The 20,230-nt window shown below is 36.7% G+C and overlaps 1 protein-coding gene and 1 pseudogene across 1 annotated transcript in view; both read left to right on the top strand.

Annotated features, from left to right (window-relative positions):
• NEK10 (NIMA related kinase 10) overlaps window positions 1-20,230 on the top strand; it is a 204,558-nt gene that overhangs the window by 70,488 nt on the left and 113,840 nt on the right. Inside the window, exon 21 of the mRNA XM_081829267.1 lies at window positions 19,904-19,979. Within this exon, the coding sequence (XP_081685393.1) occupies window positions 19,904-19,979 (76 nt within the window). The remainder of the gene's footprint in view (window positions 1-19,903; window positions 19,980-20,230) is intronic.
• LOC102741271 (transcription factor BTF3 pseudogene) lies at window positions 14,624-15,228 on the top strand (annotated as a pseudogene).

The following is a 20,230-nucleotide window of genomic DNA, read 5'->3' on the forward strand; positions in this document are numbered from 1 at the left end:
ACTTCTTCCTAGAAACATCGCCGAAGGCAAGGGAAGCAAGGGCAAAAATGAACTATTGAGACTTCATCAAGATAAAAAGCTTTTGCACAGCAAAGCAAACAGTCCACAAAACCAAAAGACAACCGACCGAATGGGAGAAGATATTTGCAAATGACATATCAGATAAAGGGCTAGTATCCAAAATCTATAAAGAACTTCTTAAACTCAACACCCAAAGAACAAAGAATCCAATCAAGAAATGGGCAGAAGACATGAACAGACATTTCTGCAAAGAAGACACCCAAATGGCCAACAGACACATGAAAAAGTGCTCAACGTTGCTCGGCATCAGGAAAATCCAAATCAAAACCTCAGTGAGATACCACCTCACACCAGTCAGAATGGCTAAAATTAACAGGTCAGGAAATGACAGATGTTGATGAGGATGCGGAGAAAGGGGTACCCTCCTACACTGTTGGTGGGAATCCAAGCTGGTGCAGCCACTCTGGAAAACAGTATGAGGATGTGAATCTTAAATTCTATCAAATTTTAATGAAGTAAACATCCCTATGTGACTGGTGGCTACTGTATTGGACAGTCACTAGTGTAGTTCTTGATTGAATTGTATTTTGCCCATATGAGAGAATAAAGTACTGTTCGGATATTTAAGTATTTAACTCCCAATTCAATGGTTGCTAGGTTTTTTTTCTCTCTATAGAACACTACTTCATCAGCAAAAGCTTTTATGACTACCACATAGGCACATTGTTTTGAACTATTTTAATATAGTCTGTACCGTATGGGTGACAAGTATACATATCAAGGGCTGTGAAAAAATCTAGGCATTTGTATATTTTAGCATCAGTTTTTATCAAAATATTTTCAACTGATACAGGTAGGCCTAATGTTGGCTAAAATTTTACAAGCGAAGAGGTTAATTTTTTCCCCACAATTGTATAATTCTCAATCATAACTTAAAATTAACTTTTTAGCCTAGATTGATAATTTGCATTCTCCTGTTCTTCTTCACTCATGAACACTTGTGTTACTCTCATGGACTATTAATCGTTCACCAACTATAAGTAAGGATATACATATCTAAATCAGTAGTTTCTAGATTTTTTTTGCTCATGACATTCCATCAGTAAAATATTTTTTGTAATATACTGCCAATGTATATATGCTTACTTATAAATTCTATACCTATATCACTGTACAATTATTCAATATAAAGTACACAAAGTCTACAAATAAAATATAAAGGGGTGCACTAAAAAATCAAAATAAAGGTTTCAATACTTTTTCCTGCCCTCCAGTGGATTGCCTTAGGCATTTCGCTTGGAGACCACTTCCCTAAATGTTATTGATGTGAGAGACACATGATAACATTTTAAGGCTGATTCTCTTCGTTTTAGTAGAATCTAATTCTTCATAAAGGCAATTCCAAATGTGCACCTTTACCATCACCACGTGTCTTCAGTAACAACAATTAGATTTACTGTCCAGATTTTTCTAAGAGCATCCTATATTAGTTTAAAATATAAAAAGCAGCTCCAAACAGGAACTCTATAGATAACTTCCAATGCAAAGTTACTTGGAAATATTTCCAGGCCAGTGCTTTGTGAAATATAAAATGAGACCAAATAATTGTGAATCTTCACCTTGGACACACATTTGCTTGATCATTTGAAATTAATTATAATTTTGTTTGCCATAAGCTTTCATTTTTTTTTCTTTTTTATAAATTAGACTTGTGTTTCCTTAAGAATTTTTCCTATTTATATACCTATAGGTATTTTAATTTATAAGTTAATGAGAATTAATAGAAATCAAATTTATTATACCTATATATTATTAAATAGGAATGAACAGATTTGTTTTGTTTTGTGTTGGTATATGATGCCTTTGATGGCTATTCAGGCCACGTTTCTGAGTAATAGCTAACCTTGCATTTTATTTTCTTACTAAGATCAGCTGTAATCATTTCCTTGGTTACATTTAATACATTGAGGTTAATCTTTTATTTTAGTAGCTTGATTTCTTTTCTATCTAAGCTTATTAAATTTTATATTTATCTTCTGTAATCAGTACTGCATATCAAAATAGTTTACAAAATAAAATAGTGCTAAAAATCTTATAAAGAAACACTTAACTCTTTGCAATCCCCAGTTCTCTGTTTTCTGAAAAATTTAATTCTCTTTAGCTTCTTCTGGCATTTGATTTTCCATTGTGATAGTTGAGGATTTAGTTTTCTTATTTTTTCTTCTTCCCCATCTACCATCCTGCCAATATAGTTATTGCACAATTTGGAGTTAAATTAATATTTAATATTTACGTTATTACTGTATAATTCCTGTTCAATGTTGATCACCTTTCCTTTCTCGTAGACCTTTCTATTTTTCTTGGAGCTAATAATTGCCTTCTTTTTTGTTTGGTTTCTTAATTTTCTATGTAGGTATTATTTCTTCTTCCCAAGTCTTCCAAAAAGATTATAAAAGCCCTCTCTCTACATTTCCATGTGGTCAAACATGGCAGTTACTTTCAATTTTGTTTTCCTGGACATCCAGCTGCTTGCTGCAATGTAGATTGGATTTTAATTTAGGTCTGCTGCATGGCCATTGTCCTGGAACTTACAATTGCTTCTTTTCTAATTGGAGTCTTTTTTATGTTCTGTGATTTCCCCTTTCTTTTTTCTTTCTTTTTTTCCTTCTTTTTCCTTCCTTCCCTTCTCTCTTTCTTCCTTTCTTTCTCCCTTTTTCTTACTTTCTTTTGTTCTTTTGTTCTTTCTTGCTCCCTCCCCCGCTTCCTCCTCCTCGTCTCTTCCTTCCTTCCTTCCTTCTTTCCTTCCTTCCTTCCTAGTTTTCATTTAAATTCCAGTTAGTTAACATACAGTGTAATATTAGTTTCAGGTGTAGAATTTAGTGATTCATCACTTACACACTCTTCTTTTTTAACTCTCCTGCTGTGCTGAAGTGTATCTTCTAGTACTTTCCTTAAAAAGAATGTTCTGAATCTTACAATTTTTGGATGCTTGTGTGTCACAAAATATTTATAGGAGACTTTGTACTCTATTGGGTGGGTGTAGTATTCTCAGATAAAAGTCATTATCCTTTCAAATTTGAAGGCATTACTTCAGTCTTCTGGTATCCAGTTTTGCTGTTTGGAAAGCCAATGCTATTTTGATTCCCATTACTTGATATATGAGCTCTTTTATTTATCTAGAAAGTTTTAGGTTCTCTTCATCCACAGCTTTGGGTGGGTCTCTTCATTCAGTGTATTTGGAACTAGGTGTGTACTTCAATACTGGAAGCTAAAACTTCAGTCTTGGGAAATTTTCCTGCCTTATTTTTTCATTATTTTTCTCCCTTCTTTACTTTCTAGAATTCCCATTAGTCTTGGATCTATATGCTAAATAATATCCTAATTTAAAAATAATTATTCTCTTAGTTTTCAGCTCTCTTTGTTCTACTTCAGTTATTTCTTCAACTTAATTTTCTCGTGCTTCTATTGAATATTTAATTTTGATTTTCACATTTTTTAATTTCCCCTTTTATCTTGTTCTTTATTTCATTTTCATGGAATCCTGATTTTATTCTCTCTCAAGGTAATGTAGACTTTTCTTTTTAGCACCCTGCATTGTTTCTGTATCTTCTGGTTCCATCCCCCACCCCCCCACCCCCACCACCAATCTTTCTGTCCTAATGGAGACTTTTCTCAAATGTCTATTGATCCTGGGCTGACAAAGACACTAAATAAGCTGTTGGAAGCTCTGTGGGTTCCAGCTAAGGCTTCCATCTGTAAACTTCATTAGAGCACAATGACATTTTTCTTTGGAAACCCCCAAAGTTTTTACCTAAACTTTTTCCAGAGAATGCATCTCCAGTATCTTGACTGAGGCAATGTCTATCTGTTGCTGTCATTTGGGGAGTGGTGTGGACAAAGGGGCCTCAGGTAGTTATGTTCAGTTGATAGGTTTTCCCTGAATTCCCATGGGTTCACCCACACTCTGCTTTGTTTCTTTCTGGTTCAGTCAGTGTCTCTGGAAAATAAATCTCTCTTTTTCTGCTAGTGGCAGGGGGAACTCAATAACTGAGGAGTGTCATATGTGAATGTGGGGAGGGACCTGTGGACTTGATCTTAACTCTGTCTTTTGAGCTTTTTTTAACTTCACTTATCCTTGTGTGGCACACTGGGCTCTGCAGGGTGAATGGGCTCCCTTTTGGCCGTCTTATTCTCAGACTCATGGTTTGGGACTTCTGCTCGGTACATTCTCCAGCTATTTTCCATCTTACAAAAATTCATTGGAATATCTTATCCTCTGTTGTCACCAAGCACATTCTCATTGTCCTTGTGAGTTAGTAATTTATACAGAAAATTGATTTCCCTTCATTTTAGCAAGATTTTGAGAGCTAGAAGACATACACACATGTGATCAATCTACCTTTTTTTTTTTTTTAAAGATTTTATTTATTTATTTGTCAGAGAGAGCACAAGCAGGGGGAGCGGCAGGCAAAGGGAGAAGCAGGCTCCCTGCTGAGCAAGGAGCCCAATGTGGGACTCACTCCCAGGACCCTGAGATCATGACCTGAGCCAATGGCAGACTGAACCACTCAGGTGTCCTGAACAATCTACCTTTTAAACCCAAATGGGCAGTACATTATTAAGTCTATACATTATATATGACAAAATATTCCACTTTCATTTTTACTCTAACTTAAAAAATATATATTTTTTTCTTTTTTTAAATTTTATTTTATTATGTTATGTTAGTCACCATACATCATTAGTTTTTGATGTAGTGATCCATGATTCATTGTTTTCGTATAACACCCAGTGCTCCAAATTATAAAAGACTCTCTAGAAAAAAAGTTATTTTGTTTACAAGGATAAATAAACTTTTATTTTGCTTTTCTCTTTCCTGCTCCTCATCACCATTCTGCCCAACCTTTTTCTTATTAATATTTATTAGACTTATACTTAAGTGTTATTAACCTAAAAATTATGTTCAACTTTCAAAACTTTTTAGCATTAAATGAGGCAATATTTTTCTAGTTTCAGATAAAGAATCAGTGATATACCTCAGAACAGAATCTTATCCTAATCTAGTTTCTTTCCATTAAAGCAATTACATGGACAGGGTGTCGATGTGCTATTGTCATTTTCAATGAGTATAAAATGATTTTATGACTAAAAAGATAATCCAAAGAGACTTGATATCACTATTTTAAAGATATTTTAAATGTAATAGTGATGAAAATATTTTTCGGTGTCTATCACTATTGGTATAAATGTGGACTTCAGAGACTCTTATTTTTATGACAGGTATGGTTAAATTAAAATCTTATAGCATTAATTTGAAACCAAATTTAGAAGATGCCCATATTTTGGGAGGTTGAAACAAAACTGCAATTCATGGAGCCTATAAAAATAGGCTGCAGTTGGGCACCTGGGTGGCTCAGTTGGTTAAGTGACTGCCTTCGGTTCAGGTCATGATCCTGGAGTCCCTGGATTGAGTCCGGCATCGGGCTCCCTGCTCAGCAGGGAGCCTGCTTCTCCCTCTGACCCTCCCCCCTCTCATGTGCTCTCTCTCTCATTCTCTCTCTCTCAAATAAATAAATAAAATCTTTAAAAAAAAAAATAGGCTGCGGTGTATGTGGAATCATGTCACCACAAAGGGGCAGCCTTGTCATATTTTATTTTTCTCTTCTCTTGTGCTAGAAGGCTTTACTCCCAGGAAAAGAAACATGGCATCGACAAGTGATGTTTAAGATGCATGAGACAAAATGTACTGAAAATGTAACCAGACAAAAAAGCTTTAGAAAAATCAAAATTTCCCTCTTCTTCTCTTTTTCTTAATGTAGATGAATTAGATGTTTTAAAATTGCGGTTGGTGTGCAATTATTTATAGTAAGCACACTAGCTGGGAATTTGCCTTCATGAGGCAGCAGAATAGAGAGTACTAACTTTATATTAATATACTAATATTTAGGTATGTGTGATTTTACAAATGGTATCTAATTTTAATGTCTAAATATATTTCCATTTAAAAGACTGTATATTTTAATGTCTTGTTCTGTGAAACATGTCCAGGTCTTGCCTCTGCACTTATTTTCAACCTTGGATGCCATGCACCTGACTCAGTGGCACACTAAGCAAAGCACAGTCAAGGTCAGCTCTAAGTGCTGCCGCCTGTCAAGTAAGACCTACACTGTGCCATCCCATCATAGAATGGCTCTGAAGTAGGGGATGTGCTGATAATGAACTTGCTCGCAGATCCACCATTTCGTATTTCTTGACCTTTTCAAATACCCACATTTTAATGTAAGCCTCTCATGCTCCCATTTTCTCCCCTGATCCCAAATTAAAAAAAAAAAGAAAGAAAAGAAAAGAAAAAGGAAAAAACAAAACTCAACTATGGTAATAGATTTCAGACATGGGTTTTAGTGCATGACTCAAGAGGTCACAGGTTCATTCTGCAACCAAACAGGCTGTGCACATTTCTACATGTTTCTCAAATGATATATGGCTGTTGCTACTGGTAATAACAAGAAAAAATACTTGATTCAGTGGAACGTTTATCAAAGGCTCAAGTGCTTATCAAATGCCATCATATGCCAGGCATGTCGGGGTGGATATTAGATGAAAGCCATGTCCTCTGTCCCTTGAAATCTCAGTCTTATGGGGAAGACTTGGAGTTCTTCACTCAGCAGTTAACTCCTGAGCTACTACATCCAGCAATGGACAAGACAAGTATGACAGACGTGGTCACTATCTTCATGGAGCTTCTAGTTGTATTACAGGGTGATAAAGACTAGAAAGTTGTCTATGCAAAATATTATTATATTAGTTGGGGTAGGTCAGGTTATGCTGCAGTAACAAGTGACCTGAAAGTTTCAGTAGCTTAAAACAGTGGCAAACCACAGCCTGTGGGACAAATCCAGCTGTGGTCTGTTTTTGATGTCCTGTGAGCTAATGATGGCTTTTATTTTTTTAGATAGTTGTTAAAAAAAAAAAAAGAATATGTGACAAAGATCACATGTGGCTCTTGAAGCCTTAACTATTTATTATCTGGCCATTTACAGAAAAACTGTATCCTTGGGGCACCTGGCTGGCTCAGTTGGAAGAGCATGCCGCTCTTGATCTCGGGGTCCTGAGTTTCAGCTCCATGTTGGGTGTAGAGAGTACTTAAAATAAATAAACTGAAAGTTATAACCCACTATATATTTAAAAAAAGAAAAGAAAACATTTGCCCACCCTGGCTTAAAACAGCAAGGTTTCTATCTTAGCTCGTACTGTGTGGGCAATATAGGTCACTAAGGGTGCTGTGCTCAGAGACCCAGGCTGGCTCCTATACACCTGCTTCAACATTGCAGAGGCAGGAAAGAGAAAGCATGGAACCATACCTCAGCTCTTAAAACTGCCCAGACTTCATGGGTGAAAGCAAGTCAAGTTTAAAAGGGTGAAGATGTGTTTCTCCTCCCCAAAGAAGATAGTCTATCACAACTCTCAGACACAGGGGAAAATGTGATTGACTCTCTCTGTGGGGTTTTCAGGTGAGGAGTTGAGCAGGAAAGCTTCCAGGCATGGAGTACAGCAATGCAGAAGGTTAGAGACCCGAAGTGCTACAGTGTGCCTACGCACTGGCATGATATTCAATGTGTCAAGACAATAGAGATTTTGGTGAGTAAGGAGCTTAGGCATTGATGTTTGGCCAGAGACTTATCTTTAGAAATTTCCAGACTGGAAATTATGTGATCAGATACAGGATGTGGAGGATAATTGTAATGGCAGGTGAGGGGTACCATAAGGAAAGACTTGAGACATCCCCAGTTTGGGAGATATATCAGTTAAGATCTGCTCAGATGCAAAAAGCCAGACTAACAATGGCTTATGCCATAAGGACATGTAATTATCTCATAACAAGAGGTCTGGAGGTGAGCAGTTCTAGTGCTGGTTTAACAATTCAAGGAGGTCAACCATGATCTAGGCATTTCTGTCTTTTCTCTCCATTATCCTCAGCAGATTAGCCAGAGCTCTAGGCATCATTACCAAACTCAGACAGGAAGTAAGATGGCAGCTAGGTTAAAAAAAATTCTGTTCTTCAAATGGCTATTTCCTTCTATCATTAAAGGAAATCTTTTGCAGGGGGGTCCCATTATATGTCTTAGATTCTGTTGGCCAAAGCCAAGTTATGTTAGCACCCCCAGCTATAAGGGAGACTGTTTAGGTGAGCTTTCAGCCTCTATAGTTGGAAAAAAGAAAGGGGAAAAGGGGTAGCTAATGGCTTTTTGAGAGCTAGTCAACAGTATTTGCCGCCAAAGACTTGCAATTGTCCAGGAAAGATGTAATATGGGCTTTACCTATGGCAGCAGCAGAAGAGGGTACAGCGGAAGGTTTAGATTCAGCAGTTATTTAAAAGATTTTGTGCCTAGTTAGAGGTGTGAAAACAGTGAGAAAGAGTCTGAGTTTGTGAAGATTGTGACACCAGAGAATTGGGTGAGGGGATTTAAGGTGTAAGGTTTTGGACATACTGCTTTACAAATCTGATCATATCCTTTCCTGGTTAAAGTCCTTTAGGTAGCTCCCTATGACATTCCTTAGGGCACCCAGAGTCCTTCCTTCATGATCTCACCTTTGCTCTTTGCTCTAGCCTCATGGGACAAATTGCACCTTCCTGAACAGACCAGGCTGTGGTCCTATATCTCTGTGACTTCCAACGTAGTGCTCTCTCTGCCTGGAATGTCCTCTGCTACTCAATTCAAATGCCATTCCTCCAGGAGGCATCTTTGATGTCCACAGCTGATAGGTTCCATTTCTGGGCTCCTTCAGTATACCAGGCTTGCCTTTCTCAGCATATAGGGCAATTGCCATTCTCTCTTTGAGGTAAAGGAAACTGGTTTCCTTGGCTTTCTTTCTTGGAAAGCACTTTATAATATTTATTGACTAAATGGGCAGATGAATGAATGAATGAACAAATGAACTAAAACACACCCAGGTAGAAATATTTAGAAGCCAGTTACAAATAAAAAATAATGATTAGGGAAGATACTTGGGTTTGAGATCTTGATCTGACAGCTAAGATTTTGTGGGAAGAGTGTTTAATATAAGAGGAATTGAGGATTAAAGTGAAAATCCAGTGCATACAAGGGGAAAGTTACAAGTGGTTCCCAATGGCATCGCAGCAAATACTATAACCCAAAGTATGAAAGGAAAAAGTTTACTTTCTTGGGTGCCAACAAAGTTTGAGAAATCAAATTAGACCTCTCTTGTATTGCTAGAATCTTGGCATTTTCATTGCTTTCTAGAGGATTAGAGGATTTTAATTGTTATTGTTTAGCTCAATTGCTGCTGAGAAATCTGTGTCATAACAGGAAAAATGAATTAGTGTTACACTTCTGATAGGGAAGTCAGAGTCCTTATATGCATATTATCTCATATGCCTCTAAAATCTCCTGGCTAAATAGGCACATAATGAGTCTGTAGCTTTTGTAGGTCTCTTGACCTTTCTTTGAACCTGTTGTGTTGTTTACTTTTCATTAACCAGATATAGTATCTATTTGGGTCTAAGCCAACCCAGAGCTTTGAGTGTTCTTAAAAGACTACAGAATATTGAGTCACTTGTATTGCATACCCTCATATAGCATCTGTGTGGTAAGGGTAGCCACACAATTTCTAGAATTTTTCTCAGTCAACAAATTGCCTTCATGTCACTAGGAAAGCAAGAATATTTTCTGTCAAGCCCACCAGTTTCCTTATATTGCTATTAGGTCATGTGAAATAAGGAAATATTGAAGCGAAATTCAGTCAAATCTAATTTCTAAAAAATTTTCTAAGATTCTCACACCACCAGTGGGTCAATCTGCAATTCTGAGATTTGAGTAGCAGTTGGCTTCCATGAAAAGATGAGAATGGCAGTCCCAAGAAAGTCCGAGCAGAACGTCCTGAAAGTGCTGATCTTGACCAAATGATTGTTATGCTCTCCTGGTGGGACAGACTCACCATAATTGACTGCATAAGTGAATAAGGAGGCCTTGAATCTTTACCATCTTAGGAAAAAATTAGAACTAAAATCTTTCCAATGTTGGGTTTATAAGACCTATAAAAACACCAAAAGACCAAGGATAATAAAGTTTATTTTAGTGTGTGTTTTCATATGGGCATATTGGGTTATCATTTAGTTCTCTGAGAAATTTTTAATGTAAAGGGTAGAATCTGATGTGTTCTGGACATGTTATTTTCATTCTCTGAGTTTTCCCAAAGTGTGCTCTGAAACAGCATGGTAAGTGGGTGGGAGTGCCTATTTTTACACAGACTAATTCAACAGTGCATGGTACTACACATTTGATCAGTCTGCCCAGCCTCCTAAGTGTACTGAAGCCACTGGAGCCTTTTGGACTCTATAATCATGCCATAAACAGTGTGTGTGTGTGTGTGAGAGAGAGAGAGAGAGAGAGAATGAGAAAGAGCAAGAGCCTGACTTCCTGTTTTTATAAGAATCTGACCCTTAGCACTCCTACTTAATATTAGAACCCCGTGTTTATTTTATTTATTTTTTTAAAAGATTTTATTTATTTATTTAATTGACAGAGAGAAAGAGGGAGACAGCGAGAGAGGGAATATAAGCAGGGGGAGTGGGAGAGGGAGAAGCAGGCTCCCTGCGGAGCAGGGAGCCCAATGCGGGGCCCAATCCCAGGACCCTGGGATCATGACCTGATCTGAAGGCAGACACTTAACGACTGAGCCACCCAGGCACCCCAGAATCACGTGTTTAAAGTTTCATTCATTATTCCAAGTAAGAGTAACCAGCCCACTTTGGAAAATGATTTTAGAAGAGCCCATATTTAGTAAGGACATTGGTTTCCCCAAGAATCTAGTCTACTGATAGATGTCCTAGAAATGATGTTTGTGTACTAAAGATATGGAGTTACCTAGAATTCAGGAAGTACTTTTATATCAGGTGTTGAATTTTTCATCCTACAACTCTTTGTTATAATAATTACATCAATAAAAATCAATCAAATAATGATGCTGTTGAGAAAGAAAAATGCTTTTACTCTCTCTCATCCAGGGAAGAGCCTGCACTGGGGAAGGAAGCTTTGGAAGAGTGGGTGGCACAATGGAAGAGCTCACATTAAGAATTTGAGTGGCCTTCAGAGGAGGAAGTGCCAATGAGGCAGGGGTTTGTTGAGCATCTTTTCGAGAACTCCTTTTCCCCCCACAGAGCCCTGCATGGAGAGGATGTTACTGATGATCTTGTCACTGTGGAAGTTGGAGGTTGGCCTTCATTTACTGAGGCAGAAGGAAAGAGAAGAGAGGTAGATGGGCGAGTTTGCAAGGTGGACATCTTTCTGAACTATTATACAGTTGTGTTCAAGTAGATGCCTTTGTCATTGCGTGGCACTATAGAGATTTCAACTGATCATTTCCTGAAATTTCACAGTCATTCATGGTTTTTATTTTACTCAGGGAAGATGTTTTTATCATGGTGAAAATTTTAGCTGTGCTTTGAAGGAAAGGAGTAACTACCCATAGCTACATCTCTTAAGCACTTAGTGTGGGATGAAAATTATATGTTCATTACCTCATCCAATATCTGAGGCACCTTCCATCCTCACAGATAATGAAAAGAGTTAGAGAGGTTAGAAAACTCGCTTAAATCACCCAGCTAATAGGTTGAAAGTGCCAGGGATGAACTATATCTGGCTCTAGTGTTCATCGCTTCATCAACTCTCTTTATAGTATTCCCCCAGAAAGATCAATTCGGGTAAAGAAAAAGGCATCCCTGAGGCATGGGGTGCTCATAATCAAGTATTGTGTTGCATGAATTGGATGAATCCAATAGTTTTGTTGAGGTGGACATTTTAATTTGGGCCATATTGACAGGGATCAGTCATCTGAACATGGCCTGCAGGGTCTTGCATCATCTGGCCATGCCCCTGATTGTCTACCCTCCAGCCAACCTAGCCTTTTTTCAGTTCTTCAGTTGACCGTGCTCCCTTGATCACAGGACCTTCTCTCAGTTCCTTAATGGATCATGTTTCCTTGATCACAGGACCTTTGCACATGCAGGTTCCTCTGCTGGATGTCTCTTTTCCACTTTCTCTTCTTACCTAGTTAACTCCTGTCTTCTGTTACATATTCCCTCAATCACCATTTTGTCACAGATTTTCCTGATCTGCTATGTTTGCTATGTTACTCCCTCATAGTATCATAGATCTACCTGATCTTTAGTGATCTTATCACAATTATAAATTTATATATGTGATGCTTTGTTTAATGTGTATCTCTACCATTGGTCTCTATGGACTATGTCAATATGGATAGTTTCTGATCTGGTTATTGGAGAAATGGATGAATCAGTGAGTAAATGGACAGTATTGAAGGCATAGGGCTGCTGGAAACTTTATAGATAATAGCAGTCAGGAGACATTCTGGCACTTATATGGGGCTTGCTGTGATGAAGACAGGGGTTGGTAGATTATTCCATTGTTAAATACCCTGTGGAATGGATTAGAAGGAGAAGTTTTCTGATGAGATGCACCTAGGTTCTTGCAGGAAAAGGGAGGGCTTGGGCTCCTGGCACATTTAAACTGTGGTCACAGAATCAAAAGAAAGATTCAGATACAAGAGCTGAGGAGTTAATGAACATAGGAGCAAGAGAGAAGAGGCAGAGATTTCCAGCCCAGAAAATGGGGAAGATGAGATGCCTTCTGCTGCTTGGGGTATCCCGGATGACTGTGAATGATGAGCTCAGTCTGGGGTGCAAAGTGCCACGTATGAATGAATTGGCATGGCTTTGAATTTGGGAGCTATTGACACAGGTGGTGGATGAAAGCACCCTTTGGAGAGGGATAGAAATACCTTATAGCCCCTTGCAAAAGATAAGTGTCATAGGCTCTTTTTGAGAAAACAGAGTAGTTAAGTCATGGATCCAATGTCACATAGATAGTAAACGACAGAGCAAAAATCTAGGCACTCAACCAGAGACCACACACATTTTCCATCTGAAAGTTGACAGCTATAGGCTGTAGCATAAAGAGGCTACAATTTTAGCATTTCCTGTATCATTCATTCTATCGAAGAGATTTTTTTGGGCATAATATGCCATATGTAAAATGTCATCTGTTGTCATTTTGTATTTCTATAATAACACATGAATGCTTTTATGACCACAGTTTCTGAAATAAATCCTTTACCTCTGCTCCAAATATGATCACAAATGTAGAAAGAGTAATAGAAACATTACCACTACCACCAAAATCTTCCAACTGGCCAAACAATATTAGCTTTTGTTCTCTTTATGAATACTTTTCAACTATCTCTGTTTTTGCAGACATCTATCTGAGTTTCTGCCATTATCCACATTACATAGAGTGAGTAGAACCATTGTGAGTACCACTCCTTAGTTTTTGCCTTTCAAAATCAATGGCTTTTTTATAAAAATGAGATAGTTTCTATGTAGCACTAAAACTAAAAGTCAAAGGATTATTTTAGATTCGAAGTACATGAAGTCTATGTGCTAAAATTATAATGAGCTCCTAAAAATATTGATATGCTATACTATTTCTACTAATTTTCTCCAATACACACGATGGAGGAATAGGAAGATTAAAGCAAGCCATCTAACTTATGAATAGTCCTTTTTTTTTTTTTTAAAGATTTGTTTATTTATTTGAGAGAGAGAGAGTGTGAGCAGAGGAGGAGGGATAAAGGGAGAGGGAGAGAGAAAATCTCAAGCAGACTTCCTGCTGAGCATGGAGCCCAATGTGGGGCATGATCCCAGGACTCTGAGATCATGACCTGAGCTGAAATCAAGAGTCAGATGCTTAACCGACTGAGCTACCCAGGCACCCCTAACTTGTGAATAATCTTAAAAACACTTTGTAAAGCTTAGCCATCTACTGTTTCTCATTACTCCTACTGGACTGAGAGGATAGATAGATAGATAGATAGGTAGATAGATAGATAGATAGATAGATAGATGATAGATATGCATATACATTTGACCCTTGAACAACATGGGTTTGAACTGCACTGGTCCATTTATACATGGATTTTTTTCAGTAAATGCAGTTCAGTGTTGTAAGTGTATTTTTTCTTCCTTATGATTTTCTTTTTTTTTTTTAAAGATTTTATTTATTTATTTGAGAGAGAGAATGAGATAGAGAGAGCATGAGAGGGGGGAGGGTCAGAGGGAGAAGCAGGCCCCCCGCCAAGCAGGGAGCCCGATGCGGGACTCGATCCTGGGACTCCAGGACCATGACCTGAGCCGAAGGCAGTCGCTTAACCAACTGAGCCACCCAGGCGCCCATTCCTTATGATTTTCTTAATAACATTTTTTTGTCTACCTTTATTGTAAGAATACAGTATATAATACATATAATGTACAAAGTATGTGTTAGTTGGCTGTTTATGTTACAAGGCTTCTGGTCCACAGTTGTCTATTAATAATTAAGTTTTGGGAGAATCAAAGTTATACATGGATTTTTGACTGTGCTGGGCGTTTGCACCCCTAACCCTCACATTGTTCAAGGGTCAACTATGTATCTATATATTTATCAAAAGATATAACTGTCAATATACAGTGATAACACAAAGTATGGATCTTGCATACTAGTTAGGAATGAATAGACCCTAAATACATAAATGAATATTAAACAAAAATAGAACCCTAGTCCCCTCATGGTCCCATTTCTGCTCCAACAAGATCAAACTATCATGAAACAGGAAAAACTCACCAAACTGCCAGCCCAAGTGTGCATTGGTGGGAAAGGAACTGCTTCCTGAAAGAAGGGGGTTCATAGAATGGCTACAGCAGATGATAAAAAGCTTCAGTTCTCCTTAAAGAAGTTAGGGGTAAACAACAGCTCTAATATTGAAGAAGTGAATATGCTCACAAACCAAGAAACAGAAATCCACTTTCACAACCCGAAAGTTCGGGAAGCCCTGGCAGCGAGCACTTTCTCCATTGCAGGCCATGCTGAGACAAAGCAGCTGACAGAAATGCTACCCAGGATCTTAAACCAACTTGGTGCAGACAGTCTGACTAGTTTAAGAAGACTGGCTGAAGCTCTGCCCACACAATCTGTGGATGGAAAAGCACCACTTGTTACCAGAGAGGAGGAGGAAGATGAAGTTCCAGATCTTGTAGAGGATTTTGATGAGGCTTCCAAGAATGAAGCAAACCAATGAATTGAGCCAACTTCTGAAGAAGATAAAACTCGAAGAAGTTACTGGGGGCTGCTATTTTATATTATGACTGCTTTTCAAGATTTTGCTCATGGATCTCATAAAATCTAAATCTCTAATATTTTTAAGGCCAAGTCCCTTGGACACTGCAGCTCTTTTCAGTGTTTTCTTAGACACAATTCATTCTTTGTCACTAATTAAGCTGAAGAAACCTGGGAATAAAGTTTGAAACAAGGTTAATAAAGTTCTTTGCCTCGTATATGACTTTATTTTTTATTTCATTGACACTGATGTGTACAAAGAAAGCAAAGTTGTTTATAGAAAGCTAATCATGGCATGTAATATGTCTGGTAATCTTTGATGAAATCTGATTAAAGATTTTAAGTGATTTTAAATGGCAGTATAATGTAAAAAAATCAGATAATGAAAGATATGAATCAAATAAATGTAACAGAAGAGTAGTAAAGAAAGGGACATATTTATGATAGTATGGTCAAGAAAGACCTTTCTGAAAACCCAGATAATATATGGTCATTTATATACCTGGTAGGAATTTGGCTTTTAATCTTAGTATATTAGATGTCTCTCTAGAATTTTAATTTTGTGAGTGGTGATCTCTGCTGTTGGTTTTTCCAAGATCATTTTGGCTCTGGCATGGAGAATTATGTTTTGGAGGGAGTGATAGAAGCATGAGTCCTCTTTAGGAGGTATTGTTCGGTAGCCTACGTGAGCGCTCATGGTGTTTTGGACTAAGGTGTTAGCAGTTGTATTAATTTTCATTACTGTGTAACAAATTGCTGTGAATTTAGCAGCTGAAGACAACAAACATTTATTTTCTCATCATTTCTGAGGAATCCAGGAGCAGCTTAGCTAGGTGGTTCTGGCTCAGGGTGTCTTAAGAGATTTCAGTGAAGCTGTCAGCCTGGGCTGCATCTGAAGCCTTGACTCATACGACTGGCAGGTAGGCTCTGGAGTTTGGCTGGAGCTGGGCCTCTCATCCTCCAGACTGCTCTTCTCTATCTGGCCTTTTCAGCAGAATAACCTGGACTATTTTACATGGCTTAGGCAAGTATTTCTTAGCTACAACATCAAAACCACAATATATAAAAGAAAAATTAATTGAATTTCATCAAAGCTTAAAACTTCTGTTCTATGGAAGACATTAAGAGAATGAAAAGACAAGCTTCAGACTAGGAGAAAATATTTGCAAATCGTATACCTGATGAAGAATTTGTATTCAAAACTCAATCGTAAGGAAATAAACAACTCAATCAAATAATGGGTCAAATTTTGAACAGGTACGTCACTAAAGAAGATACACAGATGACAAATAAGTACATGAAAAATGTTCAATACTATTAGTCATTAGGGAAGTGCAAATTAGAACTATACTGAGCTATCACTACATACTTACTAGAATGGCTAATTAAAAAAAAAACCAAAAACCAAAAACCTGACAACAGGGGACCTGTCTGGCTCAGTTGGTAGACCATGTGACTCTTGATCTCATGGTCATGAGTTCAAGCCCTACCTTGAGCCTAGAGCTTACTAGAGGAAAAAAAAAATCCTAAATAAATAAATCAATCAATCTGACAACACCAAATGCTGGTGAGGATTTAGAAGCAACTAGAACTCATACATTTCTGGTGAGAAAGCACTGGAAAATATTTTGGTTTGACAGTTTTTAAAAAACTTAAGCATACACTTATTGTATTATCCAGTAATCTCACTCCAATGAATCCCTTAAAAAAGAAATTAAAAATTATATTTGCAAAGATTTGTATGCAAGTATCGTACTTACTTGGACCTGTAGTAAAATCTTGAATAAGAATGGTGAGAGTGGATATTCTTTCCTTGTTTTTTTTTTTTTCTTTTCGTATCCTTGAGTTAATATTGCCTTGTAATAATTTTTAATATCTTATAGGAAATTTTGTTGTCTCTTTTCATCAAAATCCATGGCTCCTTTTGGTCCTTTCTATTTCTATTAAGTGTGTTAATTTTATACTTAATTTGTGAAATTCTACCCAAAATATTTGGAGGCATTTGATTGGAATTATGTAAGTTAGTTTAGGAAGAATGACATCTATGTAATATTGAGAATTCCAATCCATGAACTTGGAGTTTCTCTCCATTAATTTTAGTCTTCTTTAATGACTCTAACAAAATTTTATAATTTTCCCTGCATAGATCTTTCATGTCTTTTGTCTGGATATTTGTTTCTCTGCCATTGTTCTAGTGTGTTCCCTTCTTCTTCTTCTTTGTCTCCATCTTCTTCCTCTTTATCTTCTTCAGAAGGAAAAAAGAAAACAGAAATATTTTTGCTTTATTTTAAAAATTCAGTTATTAAGGGCACATTAAACAATTTGCTTATGTGACAATCTCTCCAACACGTATAGCAATATATTAACAAGATTGCCACATCTTTTATTTGTTTTCTTTTTTTAATAGATTTAATTGACATATACCATGTTATTACTTTCAGGTGTAAAACATAATAATTTGATGTTTGTATATATTGTAAAATGATCACCACAACAAATCTAGTTGACATCCAGCCTTGTTTTTGAACTTAAAGGAGAAATATTCACGTTAAGTAGAAAATTAGTTGTAGCTTTTTATAGATGCCTTTTAGCAGGTTAAGGAAATGCATACCTTTTTTTACTTTTCTGAAAAGAATAGATGTTGAATTTTGTCAACACCTTTTCATACATATGATCAAATGATTTTCCTTCTTTATGTGCTGATTTGACTTTGACTTTTAAATGTTGAATCAGCCTTGTATTTCTGGCATAATTGCCCTTATATATTACCCTTTTTATCTATGTCTAGATTTTACTAGGTTATACTTTCTTTGTGTGTGTGTGTGTGTGTGTTTGTCTATTTTTATGGGCGATATTGTTCTGTGTTTTCCTTTTCTTTTAATGTCTTTGGCTTTAGTCTCAGAGTAATCTTGGCTTTATAAAATGAGTTGGGAAGTGTTCTCTTCTATTTTTTGGTAGAGTTTGTGCAAATTGATATTTATTCCTTAAATGTTTGGTAGAATTTGTTATTGAAATGATCTGGGCCTGATTTTTCTTTGTTGGTAGTACTGTGTTTTGATAAGGATTTGGGGCTTTAGAATTACTACTCACATCTGACTGTTGATTTTTCTTTGTGAGACCTTGGGCAAGTTACTCAATCTCTAAGTAAACTGAGCCTCAGTTTTCTCATTTATAAAATGGGTGGCTGCGAAGATTGAATAATGATATGTATCAGTTGTTCAACTTGTATTATCCTGCATTTACATATGTTAGCTTATTCAGATTTTGTTATTGTACCATATTACTTAAAACTATTTATGCTATTATAATCCTTGTTTTAGAGGTAAGAAAACTACTGCAAAAGGAGATTAAATAACTTACCCAGAGTTACTCTGGTAGCACATGATGGAGCCAGGATTTGAATTGAGGCTGGTTCCCAAGTTCTTGCTTTTAAGTGCTAAGCTGCACTAACCATAATAATACCAGTCTTCCAGGATTGCTAGCAGTATTCAACTAGGCAATTCATGTAAGCAGCTCAATTTGTGTTATTTCAAAGTTGTTGTTTAGTAAATAGGTATTGTTATTAATAATGTGAATTACTATTAGTTTGAAGTCTAACTACTTTGGAATATTTTCAGCCTGAAAGACTATTAGTATAAATACATTATCAAATACCTTTATTTAAGTTCACTGAGGGGGCGCCTGGGTGGCTCAGTCAGTTAAGCATCTGCCTTCGGCTCAGGTCATGATCCCAGAGTCCTGGGATCAAGAGCCCCCTTGTCAGGCTCACTGCTCAGTGGGGAGCCTGCTTCTCCCTCTCTCTCTGCAGCTCCCCCAGCTTGTGTACTTTCTCTCTCTTTTCTGTCAAATAAATAAATAAAATCTTAAGAAAAAAAGGACAATGCAGTGAAATATCATAAACATTTGGTGCACTGTACAAAGTGATATTGTGAACATCACATCTTCTTAGGCATCGCACCTTGAATTCTTGCCCTGGTTCAGCACTGTCCTTTTGTGTAATTCTGGTAATTAAATCTCTCCAAATGTTGGAGGCTATGAAGAATATCTGTTTCCTTCACTTTGACCTAAGTTGTTGAGTGGTTTAAAAAAGAGAAGTATCTAAAGGTGCTTTGAAAAGTACAGCTAGTGCTCATATTAAATATAAATATTTGGTTTTCTAAGTTAAAAATCAAAATCCTTTGTTGATATATAAATATTTTGAGATGATTCTGAATATCATTATTTGCTGTGACAGTACAGTTAGATGCCATTTAATATCAGATGTTCAGGTCTCCATGGTGGTTATTCAGGCTTTCCTTATTTTAGTTTCTTTTCTTTTTCTTTTTTTTTTGTCCAGATGAGTTGATACCTGGCATATGCCAAAATATCAGATTCATTTTATTTATTTGAAAATTATAAAGATAACCTAAAAAGTGGAATCACAAGTTCAATAAGTATTTTGCCCTACCTTTCAGTTGGCAAGACTTATTTTAGTTTTTTAGTGATAAATCTCATTATTTCAAAATACATAGCATAACAGCCTATTGTATATATGTGATTAATTAAGACTGTGAGTGGTATGGAAGATTGGCACACACATTTTGACAGAAGGTTAAAATAAAGCTTTCTGTTGTGAACCTTAATAGTTGTTGTGCAGAATATCAAAAGCTAAGGAACCACGATAATAATAACATTGCATTTTTTGTGAATTATAGCTGACTTTGGGCTGGCAAAGCAAAAACAAGAAAACAGTAAACTCACTTCTGTTGTTGGAACAATCCTGTATTCCTGGTAAGGACAATTATTTTATGGTTTTCAAACATCATACCTAACTGAGTGGGGCTTTAGTTTCATGTCTTGGCTTGCAAAGGAAAGATGATTTTAGGAAAAAGAGCTTATTTAATGTTTTCCTCAATTGCCCAGGTAATATACATGAACACAAGTATACATCATTATGTGTGTTTGAAATAACAACAAAAAATTGTCTTTCCTCTATGGTAACTCTGCCCCTCATGGAAACTACTTTTATTACTTATAAATTC

Source organism: Leptonychotes weddellii, chromosome 1, assembly GCF_054177405.1.
Source record: "Leptonychotes weddellii isolate Sample4059 chromosome 1, ASM5417740v2, whole genome shotgun sequence".
Classification (NCBI taxonomy): domain Eukaryota; kingdom Metazoa; phylum Chordata; class Mammalia; order Carnivora; family Phocidae; genus Leptonychotes; species Leptonychotes weddellii.